This window comes from Aspergillus fijiensis (genome assembly GCF_003184825.1).
Source record: "Aspergillus fijiensis CBS 313.89 unplaced genomic scaffold BO72scaffold_14, whole genome shotgun sequence".
NCBI lineage: Eukaryota > Fungi > Ascomycota > Eurotiomycetes > Eurotiales > Aspergillaceae > Aspergillus > Aspergillus fijiensis.
The window spans coordinates 1-14,837 of record NW_024468990.1 but is presented as its reverse complement, the minus strand read 5'-3'; the positions used below and the strand labels follow the sequence as shown (position 1 = coordinate 14,837).

Below are 14,837 nucleotides of genomic sequence, written 5' to 3'. Positions count from 1 at the left end.
GTGCCGATAAGGCTTGGGAATCGAGGCTATCAAGTTTGTCATTCTATTTTTGTGTGTATCGTTCTGTCACGTCTGTAATCTATAACCCGTCCTGACGGTAAGATTTCCCTTCGAAATGACATTGGCCAAGTCAGTGTCTGCGCCAACTGTCAAACAAACTGCCGTGGTTTGTAAACTGGGGCAACCGAAGCCGATGGGAGCTGGTGGCTGTGCCCGACACTCAGGGCGACCCACGGAAATTTGGAAGCTTGGGCACGGTCGGAAATCCCGAGATAGTCATACAATCATACAAATGTATGACGTTGCGTGTGAAATAGAGGCATGCTGTTGAAGGACATGCTTAAGGACTCTCAACAAGCGTGGATGCGTTTCAGAGCCACACACTGCAAAAGCTATCGCTGCTACGGACGACGAGGTCCAAATTGACAAAGCAATGAGAAACAGAAAACTGCGCCCAGACTTGAATTAATGTCTTATAGCGTAGTGAATTATTGTATTATAGCAGCAAACTCAAATGTAATCTGTCTTCCTGAAGGCAGAATCTCGACCATCTAATAATAAGATCAACACGGCGAATCGACAAAGAAGAAGAAAAAAGAAAAAAAAAGAAAGAAAGGAGGAAAAGAATCAAAGGAGGGAATGATGAAGGAGGGGCAGCCGACAGGATTAGATGACTAAGTAAGTGGTGGCCATGGCTGCCGTCACCAGCACCGTCCTTATCTCCCTCGACAGACCGAATAAGGAAGACTGAGCCCCGGTGGAGGGCGAGGGGCTTGCTGACGAGGCTGATGAGCTACTCGAGGTTCCGGTTGAGGATTCATCCTTACAGATATTGCTGCTCTTCTTCAGGCTGTCAGTGGGATAGTACACCCGAGGACCGCCATCCGAGCTGAGGTCAACCGTGAGATTGCCGCTGGCATCGGTGAGAAATGTTTTGCAAGAAAGGATCTCCGTCACGTTCTGTCGGGATTGGAAACCCGTGCCGTCGGCGCCCAGGGTGAATTTGGTGGTGGCTTTGGTGGCGGGCTTGGCTCCCAGGTTAGATACGACGCTCACAACCTGATTGCCAGCGAAGCCCTTGCGGATGGCTAGAATGTTGGTTGAGTTGTAGATCGGCAGGGACAGGTACGAGAGATAGTCACGCCCAGCCTGCGACTTGAGCGTGTACTGTTTGCCATCCCCGCTGGCATATGATCGAATGCGGTTCAACGATTGGACGAGCGACGGGAGGGAGGTCGAATCCATCGAGTAGTTCGTGCGCCAGAGAGCCTCACGATTCACCGGATTAAATGCCCCCGATAGGTGCTGCTCTTCACCGTAATAGACTGCGTTGCCTCGCTTAGTACTTCGGACTAGTTGTGTAGGTGGGGAGAGAGCTGGAACATACGAATGGGTATACCGTCTGCCAGCATGCTGGTGGTGAGAATATTGCGAGCAAGCTATTCGACAGACACAGGATTAGACTAGGTAGGCTCATCCTCACACTGGGGGCTGTGACCAAACTTACGGATATGTCCGAAGTATACGAGCCAAAGCGAGGGACGTCCTGATTCGATGTGAACGTTCCCAGGGCCAGAACGTCCTGCCAATAATTAGTTTCAGATTATCATTTCAGGGGTCAGCCAACTCTCACCGTGCACAGTGACTTGGTGTAGTCAATAGACTGGAAAATGGCGCTCAGGTCGCCATGTGTCGTATTGAAGGCGTTGGTGAGGATATAATACCTGAAAACCATCAACACTCCTTCTGCCAATACATGTTGGTGTGTGTACTCACAACGGATAATTCAACAGTCCGTTTAAATCAGACTGCAGTGGACAAATGTCTGCTGCAGTCTTTGTCGCACCTTCGCCAAACAGGAAAACTCCCGCGGATTTGTTGAAGCTGGAGAAAAAGTCGGGGTCAATGTTCAAGACACTGTCGATACGCAGCCCATCGACTACCCACACAGGTGATATTAGAACACTTGGAAGTGATAGACATCACATGAAACATTGAACCTACCAGAGTAGTTTGAGACCAGCTCCGAGACCCAAGTGCCCAGCATGCGCTGAACCTGCACATCCTCATTTCGCAGATCTGGGAGCGAGACAATATTGTCTCCCATCCAGCACTAATGCACATTTTTAGCACCTCCCCTACAACCATCGTAGAGAGAAACCCACATCCAAAACACAAGTGTCATTTGTGGGGTCCGAAGAGAGTAGTTTGTAGTCGTGGAAATATTTCCGATCGTTGAAAGGGTTGAACGTGCTGTAGTCGACCGTGGTGGAATTCCCCGCCCAGGCCATATCCCCGACCACGACATCCAGCATCAAGTACTATTATTCGCTTTTTTTCAGTCTTGTCTGACATTTTCGGGTTTATGGCCATGGTCACTCACCATCCCACGCTTGTGCAAGGCCGAGGATAAAGCTTTGAGGTCATTGGAGGTACCGAAGTGGGAGTTGATGGAATAGAGGTCGTTGGGCCAGTAGCCATGGTATGCTGTTATCCGTGAAGACGACTAGGTTAGTCTTGAGGAGCAGATTCACAGTCCCATGGGACAGTTGCATGGTTTCCTGAGCGTACCTGAAAGATCTGCGGTTCGTTCTGATATTTGGCTTTGTGCCGGAGAGATCCAGATTGCATCGAAGCCGAGTTCCTGGATATAATCGAGCTTGTTGATGATGCCGCGGAACGAGCCCCCACAGTAATTGCCTTGTGCTGCATCACAAGCGGCGGTGGTTGAGTTGTCGGTTCGAGCAAAGCGATCGGTAACAATTTGGTAGACGGAGCGACCGAGCCATTGATCTCTGGAGGCGGCCTCAACCCTTACTGTCCAGTCCGCCAAAGTGGCTGCAACCATCAACGCCCTTCTCCACCACCACCCGCTCATCATCGGTGACGTTAGCATAACCAACTCGGTGAGAAAGAAAGAGTATGGGGTTAGAGTGATGGATGGAGTCGGCAATGCTCTACTCCGTAGTTGCCCTACGCAAATTAAGTGACTAGGTGATCAAGTCATATAAGTTCATTATCTACGGAGTACGGAGTACCAGATCTCATATATGCGACCGCTACGTTGGTATTCTAGCAGCCTAGGATTGATACCTTAATTATTAGTCCCAGTTGGCTAAGTCAATAATGTTGATCATTAGATTGCTTTTAGATTGGATTATCCTAGGATCTTGGCCCCAGGGACGGGAAGGGTACAGAGTATTCGGAATACAGGTATTGGTATTGGACGTGGTATTAACCGGTAACGAAGAGTGGATCGGCCCGTTGACCAGCTCTGTCTGCCCTGAGCCTGTCATCGAGCCCGATCGGCAGCCCAGATACAAGACAGAAGACGACTGTCAGATAGTCAACTTAAGTTAGTCTGTCCTCAAGGTTCTCTTCGTTCCCCGGCACTGCCAATCTTGGGAAAATCCCGCCATTCCCGCGACGGGACAGTCGGCTCCTTATCTGCCCTAGTTAGCTATCACAAATCACAACCTGGAACCCGGACTATCTCTCCATCCGATCCTGTGTTCTGGGCTTTTCTCCTTGGCTCGCTTCCTTTGTCCGCAAAAGGCCATGTATCAGCATCAGCTAAGTCAACTTCGCTAGTTGGTGAAGTTAAGTTATCGCCTATGACGTGTTTCATTGAGGGCGTGCTAGCCGGTCGGGCATACATTTCACTGACTCCTCCCGTACTGCCCGTACATACGGGGTACTCCGTACTGACGGTCCCATTGATGGTTTTCTCGCCGATCCGCGGGTTAGAGATATATGACTTGTCGGATGGGAAAATTTGCCCTTGCAGCCATTTCCAACTCGGTATGATGAACACCATCGTAGAACCCTTCAAGCTTCGATGTTGAACATATATCAATATATACCTGTATCGACTTGCATGAATCATCCTTTCCCCTCCCCTCTCTTCCTCCCCATGGGTTGTCCGGTGCATGAGCTGTAAGGAGGATCTCCCCGCCGGAATGGGCGAGGAGCAACTGATACAGACCCACCTCGTACACCCGGCCAGCCCATTTCGACCACTCCAAGTGACCTATATTCGATGCATGTCAGATCCAGTCCATACGAGACATGAGGCGTCTCTTTTGGGCCTGGAACCTGGGTGTCGAGGCCCGAGCAAGGTGGCGTGGTTGTCTTTCAGCTGAAAATTTCGTTGGGATAACGAACATGCTGGAGAAGAGACCCACCCCCGAAAAGATGGCGTTTGTTGCCTCCAACAGAGCCGCTAAAATTAGGACGTTGTTTTCGACTGCCTCACTCGGTGTCGGCGCATGGAGGCTGTACATGACTACGGTATGGATCGCCTTATCGCTGCGGAGGGTTCGTTATCTACGCGAACATGCTTCGCAAGCTCATCTTGCGCTTCTGAGAATATTTCAGCCAATTTATCACTTTTTCTCCATGAGATACCTTTTGCACTCTCTCTGATCCACGCTGGATTTATTGCTGCTTGTATGAGTTCCTAGGAGATTTTGCTTCTTTCCCTCCGCAGTTCGAGGCTTCCAACAGTGTGCTGCTCCGTGGATGTCACTATAGCAGTGGCATTCACTGTGCGCCATGAAGCTGTTCAACCCCATCATTCGTTACCTTGCCATCGTTGCACTGGTAACTCGTCTTGCACTATCCCTGCCCTACCTTGAAGAAGAAGTAAATTGGAATCTCAATCAGAATCAGACAGCGACAGACCCTCTCGACTACTCGGGTCTGTGGGATGGCCATACCTACAACCCCTCACCGGACAACTGGCGGTTCCCTTTCTACACCATCTTCCTCGACAGATTCGTGAACGGTGATCCGAGTAACGACGATGCGAATGGTACGCAGTGGGAACACATCCTGACCTCCAACCAGTTCCGCCATGGCGGCGACGTGCTTGGTCTGGTCGATACTTTCGACTATCTTCAGGGTATGGGGATCAAGGTAAGCTTGCTGCCGTCGGAATGAATGTTGATTAGAATAAGTTGACCAAAGCTTAGGGCGTTTACCTCGCTGGCACACCGTACATCAACTGGCCCTGGGGTGCGGATGGATACTCGCCTCTAGATCTGACGCTCATGGATCATCACTTTGGGACGATCGAAGACTGGCGCACCATGATATCAGAGGCTCATCGACGGGGCATCTACGTTCTGTTCGACAATACCTTCGCGACGTAAGTGTGATGATCCAGATCCGGGAAATATTGTAGTGTCATCAGCTAATCGTGGTGGGGACAGCATGGGCGATCTTGTCGGTTTTCAGGGGTTCTTGAACAGGTCCGCGCCGATCAACCCCAACGAGTATGACTATGTATGGAAGTACGATCGTCGATACTGGGACTTCCAGCCCGGAAACGAGGTCGAGGCCGAATGTCCCTGGGAGTATCCGCGGTTCTGGGATGATGACGGAACTGGCTTGACCACCACAACTCTAGGTGCTTCGTGTCGGAATAGTGAGTTTGATCAGGTAAATCCTCCCCCTCGCCTTACCCTCCCTACTGCCTTCAAGGTGTCAGGTCGCGCTAATCCCTCATGGCTATTGTTCTAGTATGGCGAAGTCGCGGCGTTTGGCAACTACTCCGAATGGGAAGGGCAGATCTCCAAGTTCGCCTTCGTGCAGGACCGTCTGCGCGGATGGCGACCGGACGTTCTCGCGAAGATCAAACATTTTTCGTGCCTGACCATCCAGATGCTGGACATCGATGGCTATCGCGTGGACAAGGCTCTGCAAGTGACCCTGGACTCCTTGGGCGAGTGGTCGGAGGCGATGCGCGAATGCGCCCAGGAGGTGGGCAAGGACAACTTCTACCTCCCCGGGGAAATCGTGGCGGGAAACGCCTTTGGCTCGCTGTACATTGGTCGCGGTCACCAGACAAATCAAACCATCTCCAACATGACGGAAGCTTTCATGATGACCAACAAGACAAACAATGCAACCCGGGATCTTTTCTTGCGACCGGCTGAAAGATCCGCCTTGGACGGGGCTGCTTTTCACTACACTTTGTATCGTGGGTTGAGTCGGTTCTTAGGGTTAGTCCCCGCTTCCCTCGTAGTCCCCCTCTCCTTCTTTTCAGAGGCCAGTTGAGGTTGACAACTGCTTGCATTCAGGTTGGACGGTGTTTACACGGCTGAAGGCGATCCACCGGTTAACTTTGTAGAAACCTGGAATGGTCTTGTGCAGACAAACGACATGGTTAACACGATCACCGGTAAATTTGACCCCCGTCACCTGTTCGGTGTCACGAACCAGGATGTCTTTCGGTGGCCAGCGATTGCCAATGGCACACACAAGCAGAATCTCGGAATGTACGTTGTCTCGTTGCTCATGCCCGGAATCCCTATCCTCTCCTGGGGCGAGGAGCAAGCTTTCTACGTCCTGGACAATCAGGCGGATAACTACAGTAAGACATTCCCATCTCGTCTCTTGTCCAGCAGGCCCTGATCCTTAACACTGTAATAGTCTTTGGCCGTGGACCCATGTCCTCCGCACAAGCATGGCAAATGCACGGATGCTACAAGATCGGAGCGTCCAAATACTACGACATGCCGTTTGAGAGCGCCCTGACCGGCTGCGAGGACGACTCCGTCAGCCTCGATCACCGGGACCCCTCGCACCCCGTGCGGGGCCTCATCAAGCTGATGTTCGAGATGCGGCAGAACTATCCCGTGCTGAACGACGGCTGGTACCTGCAACAGCTGTCCAACCACACCTTTGACATTTATCTGCCTGGTAGTGACGGGACGCCGACCGAGACAGGCATGTGGAGCGTACTGCGCTCGCGCTTTGCCGACATGCAGAATTTCGACGGGCAGGGCCAGGGCAACCAGAGTGTTTGGTTGTTGTATGCGAACGATAACCAAACGGTCCATCACGAATTCAACTGCAGGGCCAAGGACGCGTTGATCTCGCCGTTCCCCGCGGGCACCACGGTCAAGAACCTCTTTCCGCCGTTCGATGAGTACACGCTGGTCAACAGTTCAAAGACGCTTGGGTATGGTAGTCCCCCGTGGGAACTTGGGTATTGGTGCTCTTACTGACTATGAGCAGGTTGGAAGGGTCGAAGCTTCCGAATGGGTGTTATCCTAACCTTACAATGCCAGCATGGGGCTTCAAGGCCTTCGTCCCGAAGAACAAATTCGTGCAGCCTTCGCCGTACATCACAAGCTTCACCCCGGGTCATGACGCGCGTCTCGTGCCCAACAGCACCGCTGGCGACACTGTGCGGATCGGCTTTGAGTTCTCCCAGGAGATGGATTGTGACGAGATCACTAGGTCGCTGACGATTGCGTCGAAGGCGCTCGACGACGAGATTCCCAAGCTGGACAACAGCTCCGTCTCGTGCAAATCCTTTGCGGAAAAAGACGTGGCAGGTTGGCCGGGTGCACTCACTAGTGTTTTCAGCTACGAGGCCGACTTGTCGAACGTGTACCCGGGAGTTCATCAAGTCACTGTTAGCAATGTGACCACAAAAAATGGAAACTCATCCACCAACGTGAGTACAAGCTCCACTACCCACGTTCACCATGTGCAGAGACTAACTGGATCTATTAGTCCGTCGACCACTTCCTTTTCCGCGTCGGAAAGCTAGACAACCCCATGGTCTGGCCGCAAGTAGCCAACTACAGCCGAACACTCCTGTTTGAAGTCCCATCCTCTGATTCAGGGGCTCTATCCGTGCGGCCACAAGCCCCTGGTGCAGACAAGTGGCGTTACTCGCTGGATTTTGGTGCCACGTTCAGTGATTGGATGACTTACACCGGGTTCAACACTTCGATCCCCAGCAAGAACTTCAGCGGGCCCACGCGACAAGCCTGGGACGGGGAGCACATCATCGCCCAGTACTGGAGCAAGCTGGCCGGAAGCAGTGATCACTGGCAGCACGGCGACAGCCAGTGGGAGTACAGGCCCCCGCGGCGCTTCCCCAACCTCTTCATCGAGGGCGAGTTCAACCAGTTCGGCTACGACGCCGGCTACTCGAATAAGATGACTCTCAGCAACCTCACCGGTCGGTGGGAGATCAACTTTATGGGCGAGTGGCCCGTCCAGGTTGCCTTCAATGCCTGGGGCATCAACGAGGACGGAACGCTGGATCAGACGCAGGTCTTTGGGGATCTCGATGGCGACAACGTGCTGGATCAGGTGCCCCCTATCACCCTGCTAAGCAATGTCTTCAACGTCACCATCCCGCCCCCATCCCCATATCTGTCCTTCAAATTGTCCGTGGATGACAGCGACCTCAGGGTCTACGCCACCCCGACGGGGTCGCGGTGGGTGCAGCTGGCCCTGTTCATCCTGTTGGCTGTCCTTCCTATCTCGACCGCAATCGGCGCGGTGTACATGTACCTGAAAGCGTTCTACCAGGTCAAGTTCAACCAGATCGGTGTCACGGAGAAGCGCTCGAGCTTTGCACCTCTCATCGGTGTCTTCCAGAAAAGGAGCCGTCCTTATGACGGCGAAGCGAATGCCGCCGCGATCGGTCGCGCGAATGTCAGTCCGTCTGTGTCTGACAGCGGCAGCGTCATCGGTGCCACGGTGGATGTCCGCCGACGCACCGTGCTTATCGCTACAATGGAGTACGACATCGAGGACTGGGCCATCAAGATCAAAATTGGTGGACTGGGAGTGATGGCACAGCTGATGGGCAAGCACCTGTCGCACCAAGATCTGATCTGGGTGGTCCCCTGTGTGGGAGGGGTGGATTACCCCCGCGACGATCCGCAGGAGCCCATGGTCGTCACTGTACTTGGGAACAAGTACCAAGTCGATGTCCAGTGCCACCGGCTTCACAATATCACATATGTTCTGCTCGACGCGCCCGTCTTCCGGGCCCAGTCGAAATCCGATCCGTACCCCGCACGCATGGATGACCTGGATTCCGCTATTTTCTACTCTGCCTGGAACCAATGCATTGCAGAAGCCATCAAGCGGTTCCCTGCTATCGACCTCTATCACATCAACGACTACCACGGCGCAGCCGCCCCCCTCTATCTTCTCCCTCGCACGATCCCATGCTGTCTGTCCCTCCACAATGCAGAATTCCAGGGCCTATGGCCCATGCAAACCGTCCAACAGATCCAAGAAGTGTGCAAGGTGTTCAATCTCGACCAGGCCGTGGTGAAGAAGTACGTGCAGTTCGGGGATGTGTTCAACCTCCTCCATTGCGCGGCCAACTACCTCAAGATCCACCAGAACGGGTTCGGCGCTGTGGGTGTCTCCAAGAAATACGGCAAGAGATCCTACGCCCGGTATCCGATCTTCTGGGGACTCAAGAGCATCGGTGCTCTTCCCAACCCAGACCCCTCCGACCTCGCCGAGTGGGATACTAACGCGAATCAAAATCCGGAGGAGGTGACTATCGATGCAGAGTTCGAAGCCAGCCGTGCCCCGCTCAAAAGACAGGCGCAGGAATGGGCCGGGCTCAAGGTGGACCCTGAAGCTGAGCTGTTCGTCTTTGTCGGACGGTGGTCGATGCAAAAGGGAGTAGACCTGATCGCGGATATCTTCCCCTCGATCCTCGACGCTCACCCCAAGGTTCAGCTGATCTGTATCGGGCCGGTCATCGATCTCTATGGACGCTTTGCTGCATTGAAGCTGAACCGGCTCATGGAGCTGTACCCCGATCGCGTGTATTCCAAGCCGGAGTTCACGGCCTTGCCGCCGTTTATTTTCAGTGGTGCGGAGTTCGCTCTGATTCCTTCGCGTGATGAACCCTTTGGCCTGGTGGCTGTGGAGTTTGGGCGGAAGGGTGCTTTGGGTGTCGGATCACGGTAAGATGAACCGTCAGCCCTAGTTTGACTGTCAATGCTAACGATTGTGTCAACAGCGTCGGTGGTCTCGGACAAATGCCTGGATGGTGGTTCACGATGTGAGTCTCTTGCTCCCAGACACGTTACGCATGTCCATGCAACTAAACAAAGTATAGTGAATCGATGACAACCAAGCACCTCACCCACCAATTCAAGCTGGCTATCAACGATGCCCTGCGATCTTCCCAAGAGACACGAGCATTGATGCGCGCCCGGTCCGGCAAGCAGCGCTTCCCTGTAGCGCAGTGGGTCGAGGATCTCGGCATTCTGCAGACCACCTCGATCCGGAAGCACGAGAAGCACTCCAAGCGCAACGAGCGCAGCTCCTGGAGAATCTCCAGCACCAGTACCTTGGTGCCCGATCGCAGTCGCAACATGCACCTCTCGTTGAGCCCCGACACCAGTCGCGAACACAGCCGATCCCGCAGCTCGACCATCTCACGCCCGCCCAGCCGGGCGATCAACGCCGATCTGCGACCCGGTGCACCCCGACCCGGCCACAGCCGCGTGCCCTCACTGCCCGCAATCCTGCCTTCCAACCTGAGTCTGGCCAGTAACGATCCTGACACCGACACCGAAGCAAGACGTCGACCCTTATCCTCGATTCCTCGCGCAGGACCTCGGGTGGTGTACTCTTTCGAGAACGAGGGCGAAGAGCTCGAAAACATGTCGGTGGCACCGCACACCCCTCCCCACTTCGCCAACTCGGGCGCCAGCACCCCAACCCTGGGCGCCGGCCCCGAAGACGGCTTACTGGGTCGCAGACCGAACCTGTCCATGATGAGTCTCGTCAGTGTCGACGACATCGTCAAGGAGAAACAGGACTACAACCTCCAGAAGGTCAGCCCCTTCTTCACGGACGTCAACAACGAGTACGCCGACAAGTTCGAGAAGAAGCTGGCCGACCTGAACGGCAAGAACTCCGAGGACCAGCTGTGCATCGAGGAATTCCTCGAGAAGAGCGAGAAGGACTGGTTCAATCGCTACCGCGACGTCAAGCTGGGCAAGTCGCCGCTGCCCTCGCCCTCGCCCTCGGTCTTCCGCTTCAAGGTCAATGACAACAGCCCCCCGCCGACTCCCGGGTTGATGGGTCCGGTGGAGGATCCGAATGCGGGCCAGTTCCTCCTCCCCAAGGACTATGTGCCCCCCACGGGGTTAAAGCGGTTCATGTTGATGAAGATCGGCGATTGGCCTGTTTATTCGATTGTTCTGGCCATTGTGAGTTCTCACTGTCGATCCTATTCTTTTTGTTTCATGCAATCGACTGACAGAATACAATAGGGTCAAATCCTCGCCTTGAACTCCTATCAGATCACGCTTCTGAATGGGCAGATCGGAGAGACGGCAGAGAAGCTGTACGCGCTCGCATCCATCTATCTGGGGTCGTCGATTGTATGGTGGATGGCCTTCCGACTGATGCCGTCGGTCTATGTGTTGACCATTCCTTTCCTGGTATGTCTCTTGTTTAGTCGGGAATAACAGCATCGAAGCTAAATATTCACAGATGTACGGGTTTGCCTTTCTCTTCGTCGGTCTCGCCGGTCCCATCTCCGGCGGTGCGAGCCAAACCTGGCTGCAGAATGTGGGAACGGGGTTCTACTCGTTTGCCTCTTCGAGCGGATCGATCTTCTTTGCTCTCAACTTTGGAGATGAAGGTATGTGGATACACAACTGCGATTTAAAGGGACACAATATATCTGACCTCTCTGTCCAGGCGGAGCGCCGCTTAGCTCCTGGATCTACCGAGCCACCGTCATCCAGGGCAGCCAGCAGCTATGCATCAGTTTCCTCTGGTACTGGGGTAGCTGGATGGCTAGTCTCAACCAAGAGGGCAGCACGCGATTCAGCCTCAGCATGACCAACCCGCACGCATTGCTCGGGATTGGCGTCGGTCTCGCGTGTTTCCTGTGGCTGCTGGGAGGCTTGGTGTTCTTTGGCCTGCCGTCGTATTACCGCCAAACGCCCGGACGAGTACCGACATTCTACCTCTCGCTCTTCCGGCGTCGCATCGTTCTTGTATGTCCCTCTCCCTCTTCTCTGCAACCCGTCCTAGTTCTAATCTCCAATCTTGCAGTGGTTCTTCTACATGGTGTTCATCTCGAACTACTGGCTTTCGGCCCCGTACGGTCGCAATTGGCTATACCTCTGGTCCAGTAAACACGCCAAGGTGTGGCACATTGTGCTGCTGGTTCTCCTCTTCTTTATCGGGGTCTGGGCAGCCGCCCTGTGGATCTGCCACGTCCTTTCCAAACGACATGCCTGGTTCCTTCCGATCTTCGCCATTGGTCTCGGCGCCCCGCGCTGGGCGCAAATGCTGTGGTCTACCTCCAACATCGCAACGTATATCCCCTGGGCGGGAGGTCCAGTGGCCGGGGCCATCCTTGGAAGAGCCTTGTGGCTCTGGTTGGGAGTGCTGGACAGTCTCCAGGGTGTTGGTAAGTCTCCTTCCTAACCCACCCACAATCGCATCAAATCCCCCCAGAGTCGCAAACTAACCCATCTCAGGATTCGGAATGATCCTCCTCAACACCATGACCCGCTTCCACGTCACCTTCACCCTCCTGGCGGCGCAGGTGGTCGGGTCGGTGGCGACGATCCTGGCCCGGGCCACGGCGCCGGATAAGCTCGGCCCCGGCAACGTCTTCCCGGATTTCTCGGCGGGTGTGGCCACCGGGCTGAGCAAGGCCGACTTTTGGGTGTGTCTGTTGCTGATGCTCTCCATCAATGTGCTTTGCCTCTTCTTCTACCGCAAAGAACAGCTTTCGAAACCTTGATTGTCTTAATTGCATTGAACTGCGTGGTTGTGATTGGATTATTTCATTTTCTTGTCTTCTTGCCTGGCTAGCGTGTGTCTTGGCTTCGTTTGTCTTATTTGGTTACTAATCGTTGGAGACATATCCGGGTGCATCTTCCCGGGGCATGATGTTGCTGTCTATAGTGAGTACATAGCATCCATGGGGCATTGTATGATTAGATTATCTTGTGGCTCGCAGCTGACTTGGCTGCTTGAATATAATTTTTATTGATCCATGTTGAATGGAAGCTCACGTATGCAGATGCCACTTAATCGAACAACTTACCAACATAATTTACCTAATGCTGGCTGTCAGCGGGGAATGGCGGAATGAGTCTGTGCGTCCAGCTCGATGCGGACTAGGGAGAACAGGGGTCACCGACTCACAGCCCGTCAAGGGCCCCCATTCCAGACTAGTTAAATTGTCCATGCATTATTCAGGGGAGCGGATCAATTGGTGTCACCCCCGCACATATATAAACAATACGAGGCGCCCTTCCTTCTGGCAAGGGGAGCTGCTCACCTGAATTCTCTCAACCTTCCACACTTGCTGTTGCTATTGCTGTTGCTGTTGTCGTAGCTTGTTCTGCCACTCTTTTCGGAACAACACGACCGTCATTCATTTGTTTCCTCATTCCCTGGATCTCATCCACCAATTCACTCTTTCAACTAATCTGTCCAGCTCAGTCCCTCATTTCCTCGGAACAACCAACATGACTCGCTTTCTGTCTGTAATCGTCACCCTCTGCGCCTACGCGCACTGGGCCCTCGCCGCCCTGACCTCCGACCAAATCGCCAATTCGCTGAACGAGCTGGCGCAGCAAGGCTTCGCCGCCAAGGATCTGGTCTTGGAGATTTATTCCACCGCGGACGCTTCCCCTATTCAGGTTTGTGTGGTTGCCTCAGGTTCCACCTACATGGTCTGATCATTTGCCCGGAGTCTAGGACGTCTACGCCGAAATGAGCACCATCGTCATCGAGGTCCTCCAGAACGTCAACTTCATGACCAATACCCCCGTCATCGCCGACCAGGCCGAGCAGCAGCTGGTGTACGAGGGGTACTCCAACGTAAGCGGCTGCTTTGCTTCCCGCTTGAAAAAGGAACCGTGTACTAATGCACTGTGGTCCAGTTCGTCCAATCCCTCCTCGAACTCATGGACGCCTTCGCGACCAGCGCGACCAAGTTGAAGTCCCTCGATGAGTCGACCAAGGATCGCGTGCCGTCGAACGTGCGCACGCTGGAAAGTGCTGTGGATGTAGGTACTCCCTCTTCGTCTCGATTGCTGGCGTGGGGGATGAATGCGTGCTGATCCGACCATCGCCAGGCATACTTCTACAACATCATCGGCCTCTTCCCCGCCAACAGCTCCTACAACGCCCAGGCCAACAACCAGAAGGCCCAGGTGGATACCCACTGCTTCCAGGCGATCTGGGCGTTCGATGCCACCGCGGCGAGCCAGACGGCGACGACGACGGCGCAGCAGTCGCGGAGTACTGGGCTGCTCGGCTTGCGTCGTCGGGGGGTATATCGCGCTTAGTCGGGTGGTTCTTCCTAAGCTTATGGGTGAGGATGAGTGAGGGGATGGATAGGCGAAAAACCCCAGGCATCTGTCCCGATATCCTTTTTGGCCGTTCTTTGGGCTCTGGCTGGACGTGTTTCTTTTATCTTGTCGATATAGTTGTGTATATTATATCTTTGTAATGAAGAGGATGTTGACTGGACGCGTACTGGGTTATCTGCCGGTCGGATGTCGAGGAGAAGCATTTGCGCGGTGTCTGAAGTGGAAGCGTAACCGTGGAATACGAATTGTGGGCTTGGCAGTCGGGTGACATCAGTTCTGGGGCTACTCTCCTGGCGCGTCGCTTCAACGCGGTTAGAAGATACTAAGTCTATACCGCTCAGATCAGCTGACCCAGTGTGACCGCTTTACAACCTTTTATACTCACTACGAGTAGATCATGATGCATGTACCAAAGAAGTTTCACAAACGTACAACCTGACTTGGAAGAGAGCCCCGTACTTTTGAACTGTGCCTCGCATAATCAATCCTGATTAGCGGATTAAAAAAAAACACAGAACATGGAACCAGGTGGAACGGCCTCGTCTCCGACATTACAAAACATGCTTCAACCTGAACAAGCATTAAAGCAATGCGCTAGAACTTTTCCAGGGACTGTTCCTGTTTGTTTCGGCGGTCTTCCTATGCCACACTCAGAAATTCCCAAAGCACTGCTCTTTGACTGCTTTCCAGCCCCCCCCC

The 14,837-nt window shown here is 53.7% G+C and overlaps 4 protein-coding genes across 4 annotated transcripts; 2 read left to right on the top strand and 2 right to left on the bottom strand.

Moving 5' to 3' along the window:
* Nucleotides 1-434: 434 nt before the first annotated feature.
* BO72DRAFT_446349 (alpha-amylase) lies at nucleotides 435-3,005 on the bottom strand. Its single transcript, XM_040944275.1, has 9 exons — nucleotides 2,572-3,005; nucleotides 2,384-2,487; nucleotides 2,166-2,321; nucleotides 2,005-2,113; nucleotides 1,777-1,939; nucleotides 1,634-1,724; nucleotides 1,508-1,582; nucleotides 1,388-1,439; nucleotides 435-1,325 (listed from the first exon to the last, which is right to left on the bottom strand). Exons 1-9 carry the CDS (start codon nucleotides 2,876-2,878, stop codon nucleotides 667-669), a joined length of 1,716 nt encoding a protein of 571 aa, XP_040803051.1. The 5' UTR covers nucleotides 2,879-3,005; the 3' UTR covers nucleotides 435-666.
* Nucleotides 3,006-3,412: 407 nt separating this feature from the next.
* BO72DRAFT_50612 (uncharacterized protein) lies at nucleotides 3,413-4,243 on the bottom strand. The gene has a single exon (XM_040949217.1). The coding sequence runs from the start codon at nucleotides 3,929-3,931 to the stop codon at nucleotides 3,464-3,466; it is 468 nt and encodes a 155-aa protein (XP_040803050.1). The 5' UTR covers nucleotides 3,932-4,243; the 3' UTR covers nucleotides 3,413-3,463.
* A 311-nt stretch (nucleotides 4,244-4,554) lies between these two features.
* BO72DRAFT_373784 (alpha-1,3-glucan synthase) lies at nucleotides 4,555-12,556 on the top strand (the record flags this gene model as incomplete). The annotated part of the gene is made up of 15 exons (XM_040941097.1): nucleotides 4,555-4,917; nucleotides 4,974-5,149; nucleotides 5,214-5,442; nucleotides 5,524-6,005; nucleotides 6,084-6,376; nucleotides 6,436-6,967; nucleotides 7,024-7,468; nucleotides 7,528-9,743; nucleotides 9,800-9,841; nucleotides 9,899-11,000; nucleotides 11,064-11,234; nucleotides 11,287-11,437; nucleotides 11,497-11,798; nucleotides 11,857-12,217; nucleotides 12,288-12,556. 15 exons carry the CDS (start codon nucleotides 4,555-4,557, stop codon nucleotides 12,554-12,556), a joined length of 7,134 nt encoding a protein of 2,377 aa, XP_040803049.1.
* A 572-nt stretch (nucleotides 12,557-13,128) lies between these two features.
* On the top strand, nucleotides 13,129-14,506 carry BO72DRAFT_446347 (uncharacterized protein). The gene is made up of 4 exons (XM_040944274.1): nucleotides 13,129-13,463; nucleotides 13,522-13,644; nucleotides 13,707-13,832; nucleotides 13,902-14,506. Exons 1-4 carry the CDS (start codon nucleotides 13,290-13,292, stop codon nucleotides 14,112-14,114), a joined length of 636 nt encoding a protein of 211 aa, XP_040803048.1. The 5' UTR covers nucleotides 13,129-13,289; the 3' UTR covers nucleotides 14,115-14,506.
* Nucleotides 14,507-14,837: the final 331 nt, after the last annotated feature.

What these genes read in the sequence shown, in the direction of transcription:
- BO72DRAFT_446347 (XM_040944274.1), top strand. Translation starts at nt 13,290, where the DNA reads ATGACTCGCTTTCTGTCTGTAATCGTCACCCTCTGCGCCTACGCGCAC. An exon ending in CGGACGCTTCCCCTATTCAG is followed by an intron (nt 13,464 to 13,521) that starts GTTTGTGTGGTT and finishes CCCGGAGTCTAG; the next exon opens with GACGTCTACGCCGAAATGAG. An exon ending in CGCTGGAAAGTGCTGTGGAT is followed by an intron (nt 13,833 to 13,901) that starts GTAGGTACTCCC and finishes GACCATCGCCAG; the next exon opens with GCATACTTCTACAACATCAT.
- BO72DRAFT_446349 (XM_040944275.1), bottom strand. Translation starts at nt 2,878, where the DNA reads ATGAGCGGGTGGTGGTGGAGAAGGGCGTTGATGGTTGCAGCCACTTTG. An exon ending in ACGAACCGCAGATCTTTCAG is followed by an intron (nt 2,488 to 2,571) that starts GTACGCTCAGGA and finishes CACGGATAACAG; the next exon opens with CATACCATGGCTACTGGCCC. An exon ending in CCTTGCACAAGCGTGGGATG is followed by an intron (nt 2,322 to 2,383) that starts GTGAGTGACCAT and finishes AGCGAATAATAG; the next exon opens with TACTTGATGCTGGATGTCGT.
- BO72DRAFT_50612 (XM_040949217.1), bottom strand. Translation starts at nt 3,931, where the DNA reads ATGCACCGGACAACCCATGGGGAGGAAGAGAGGGGAGGGGAAAGGATG.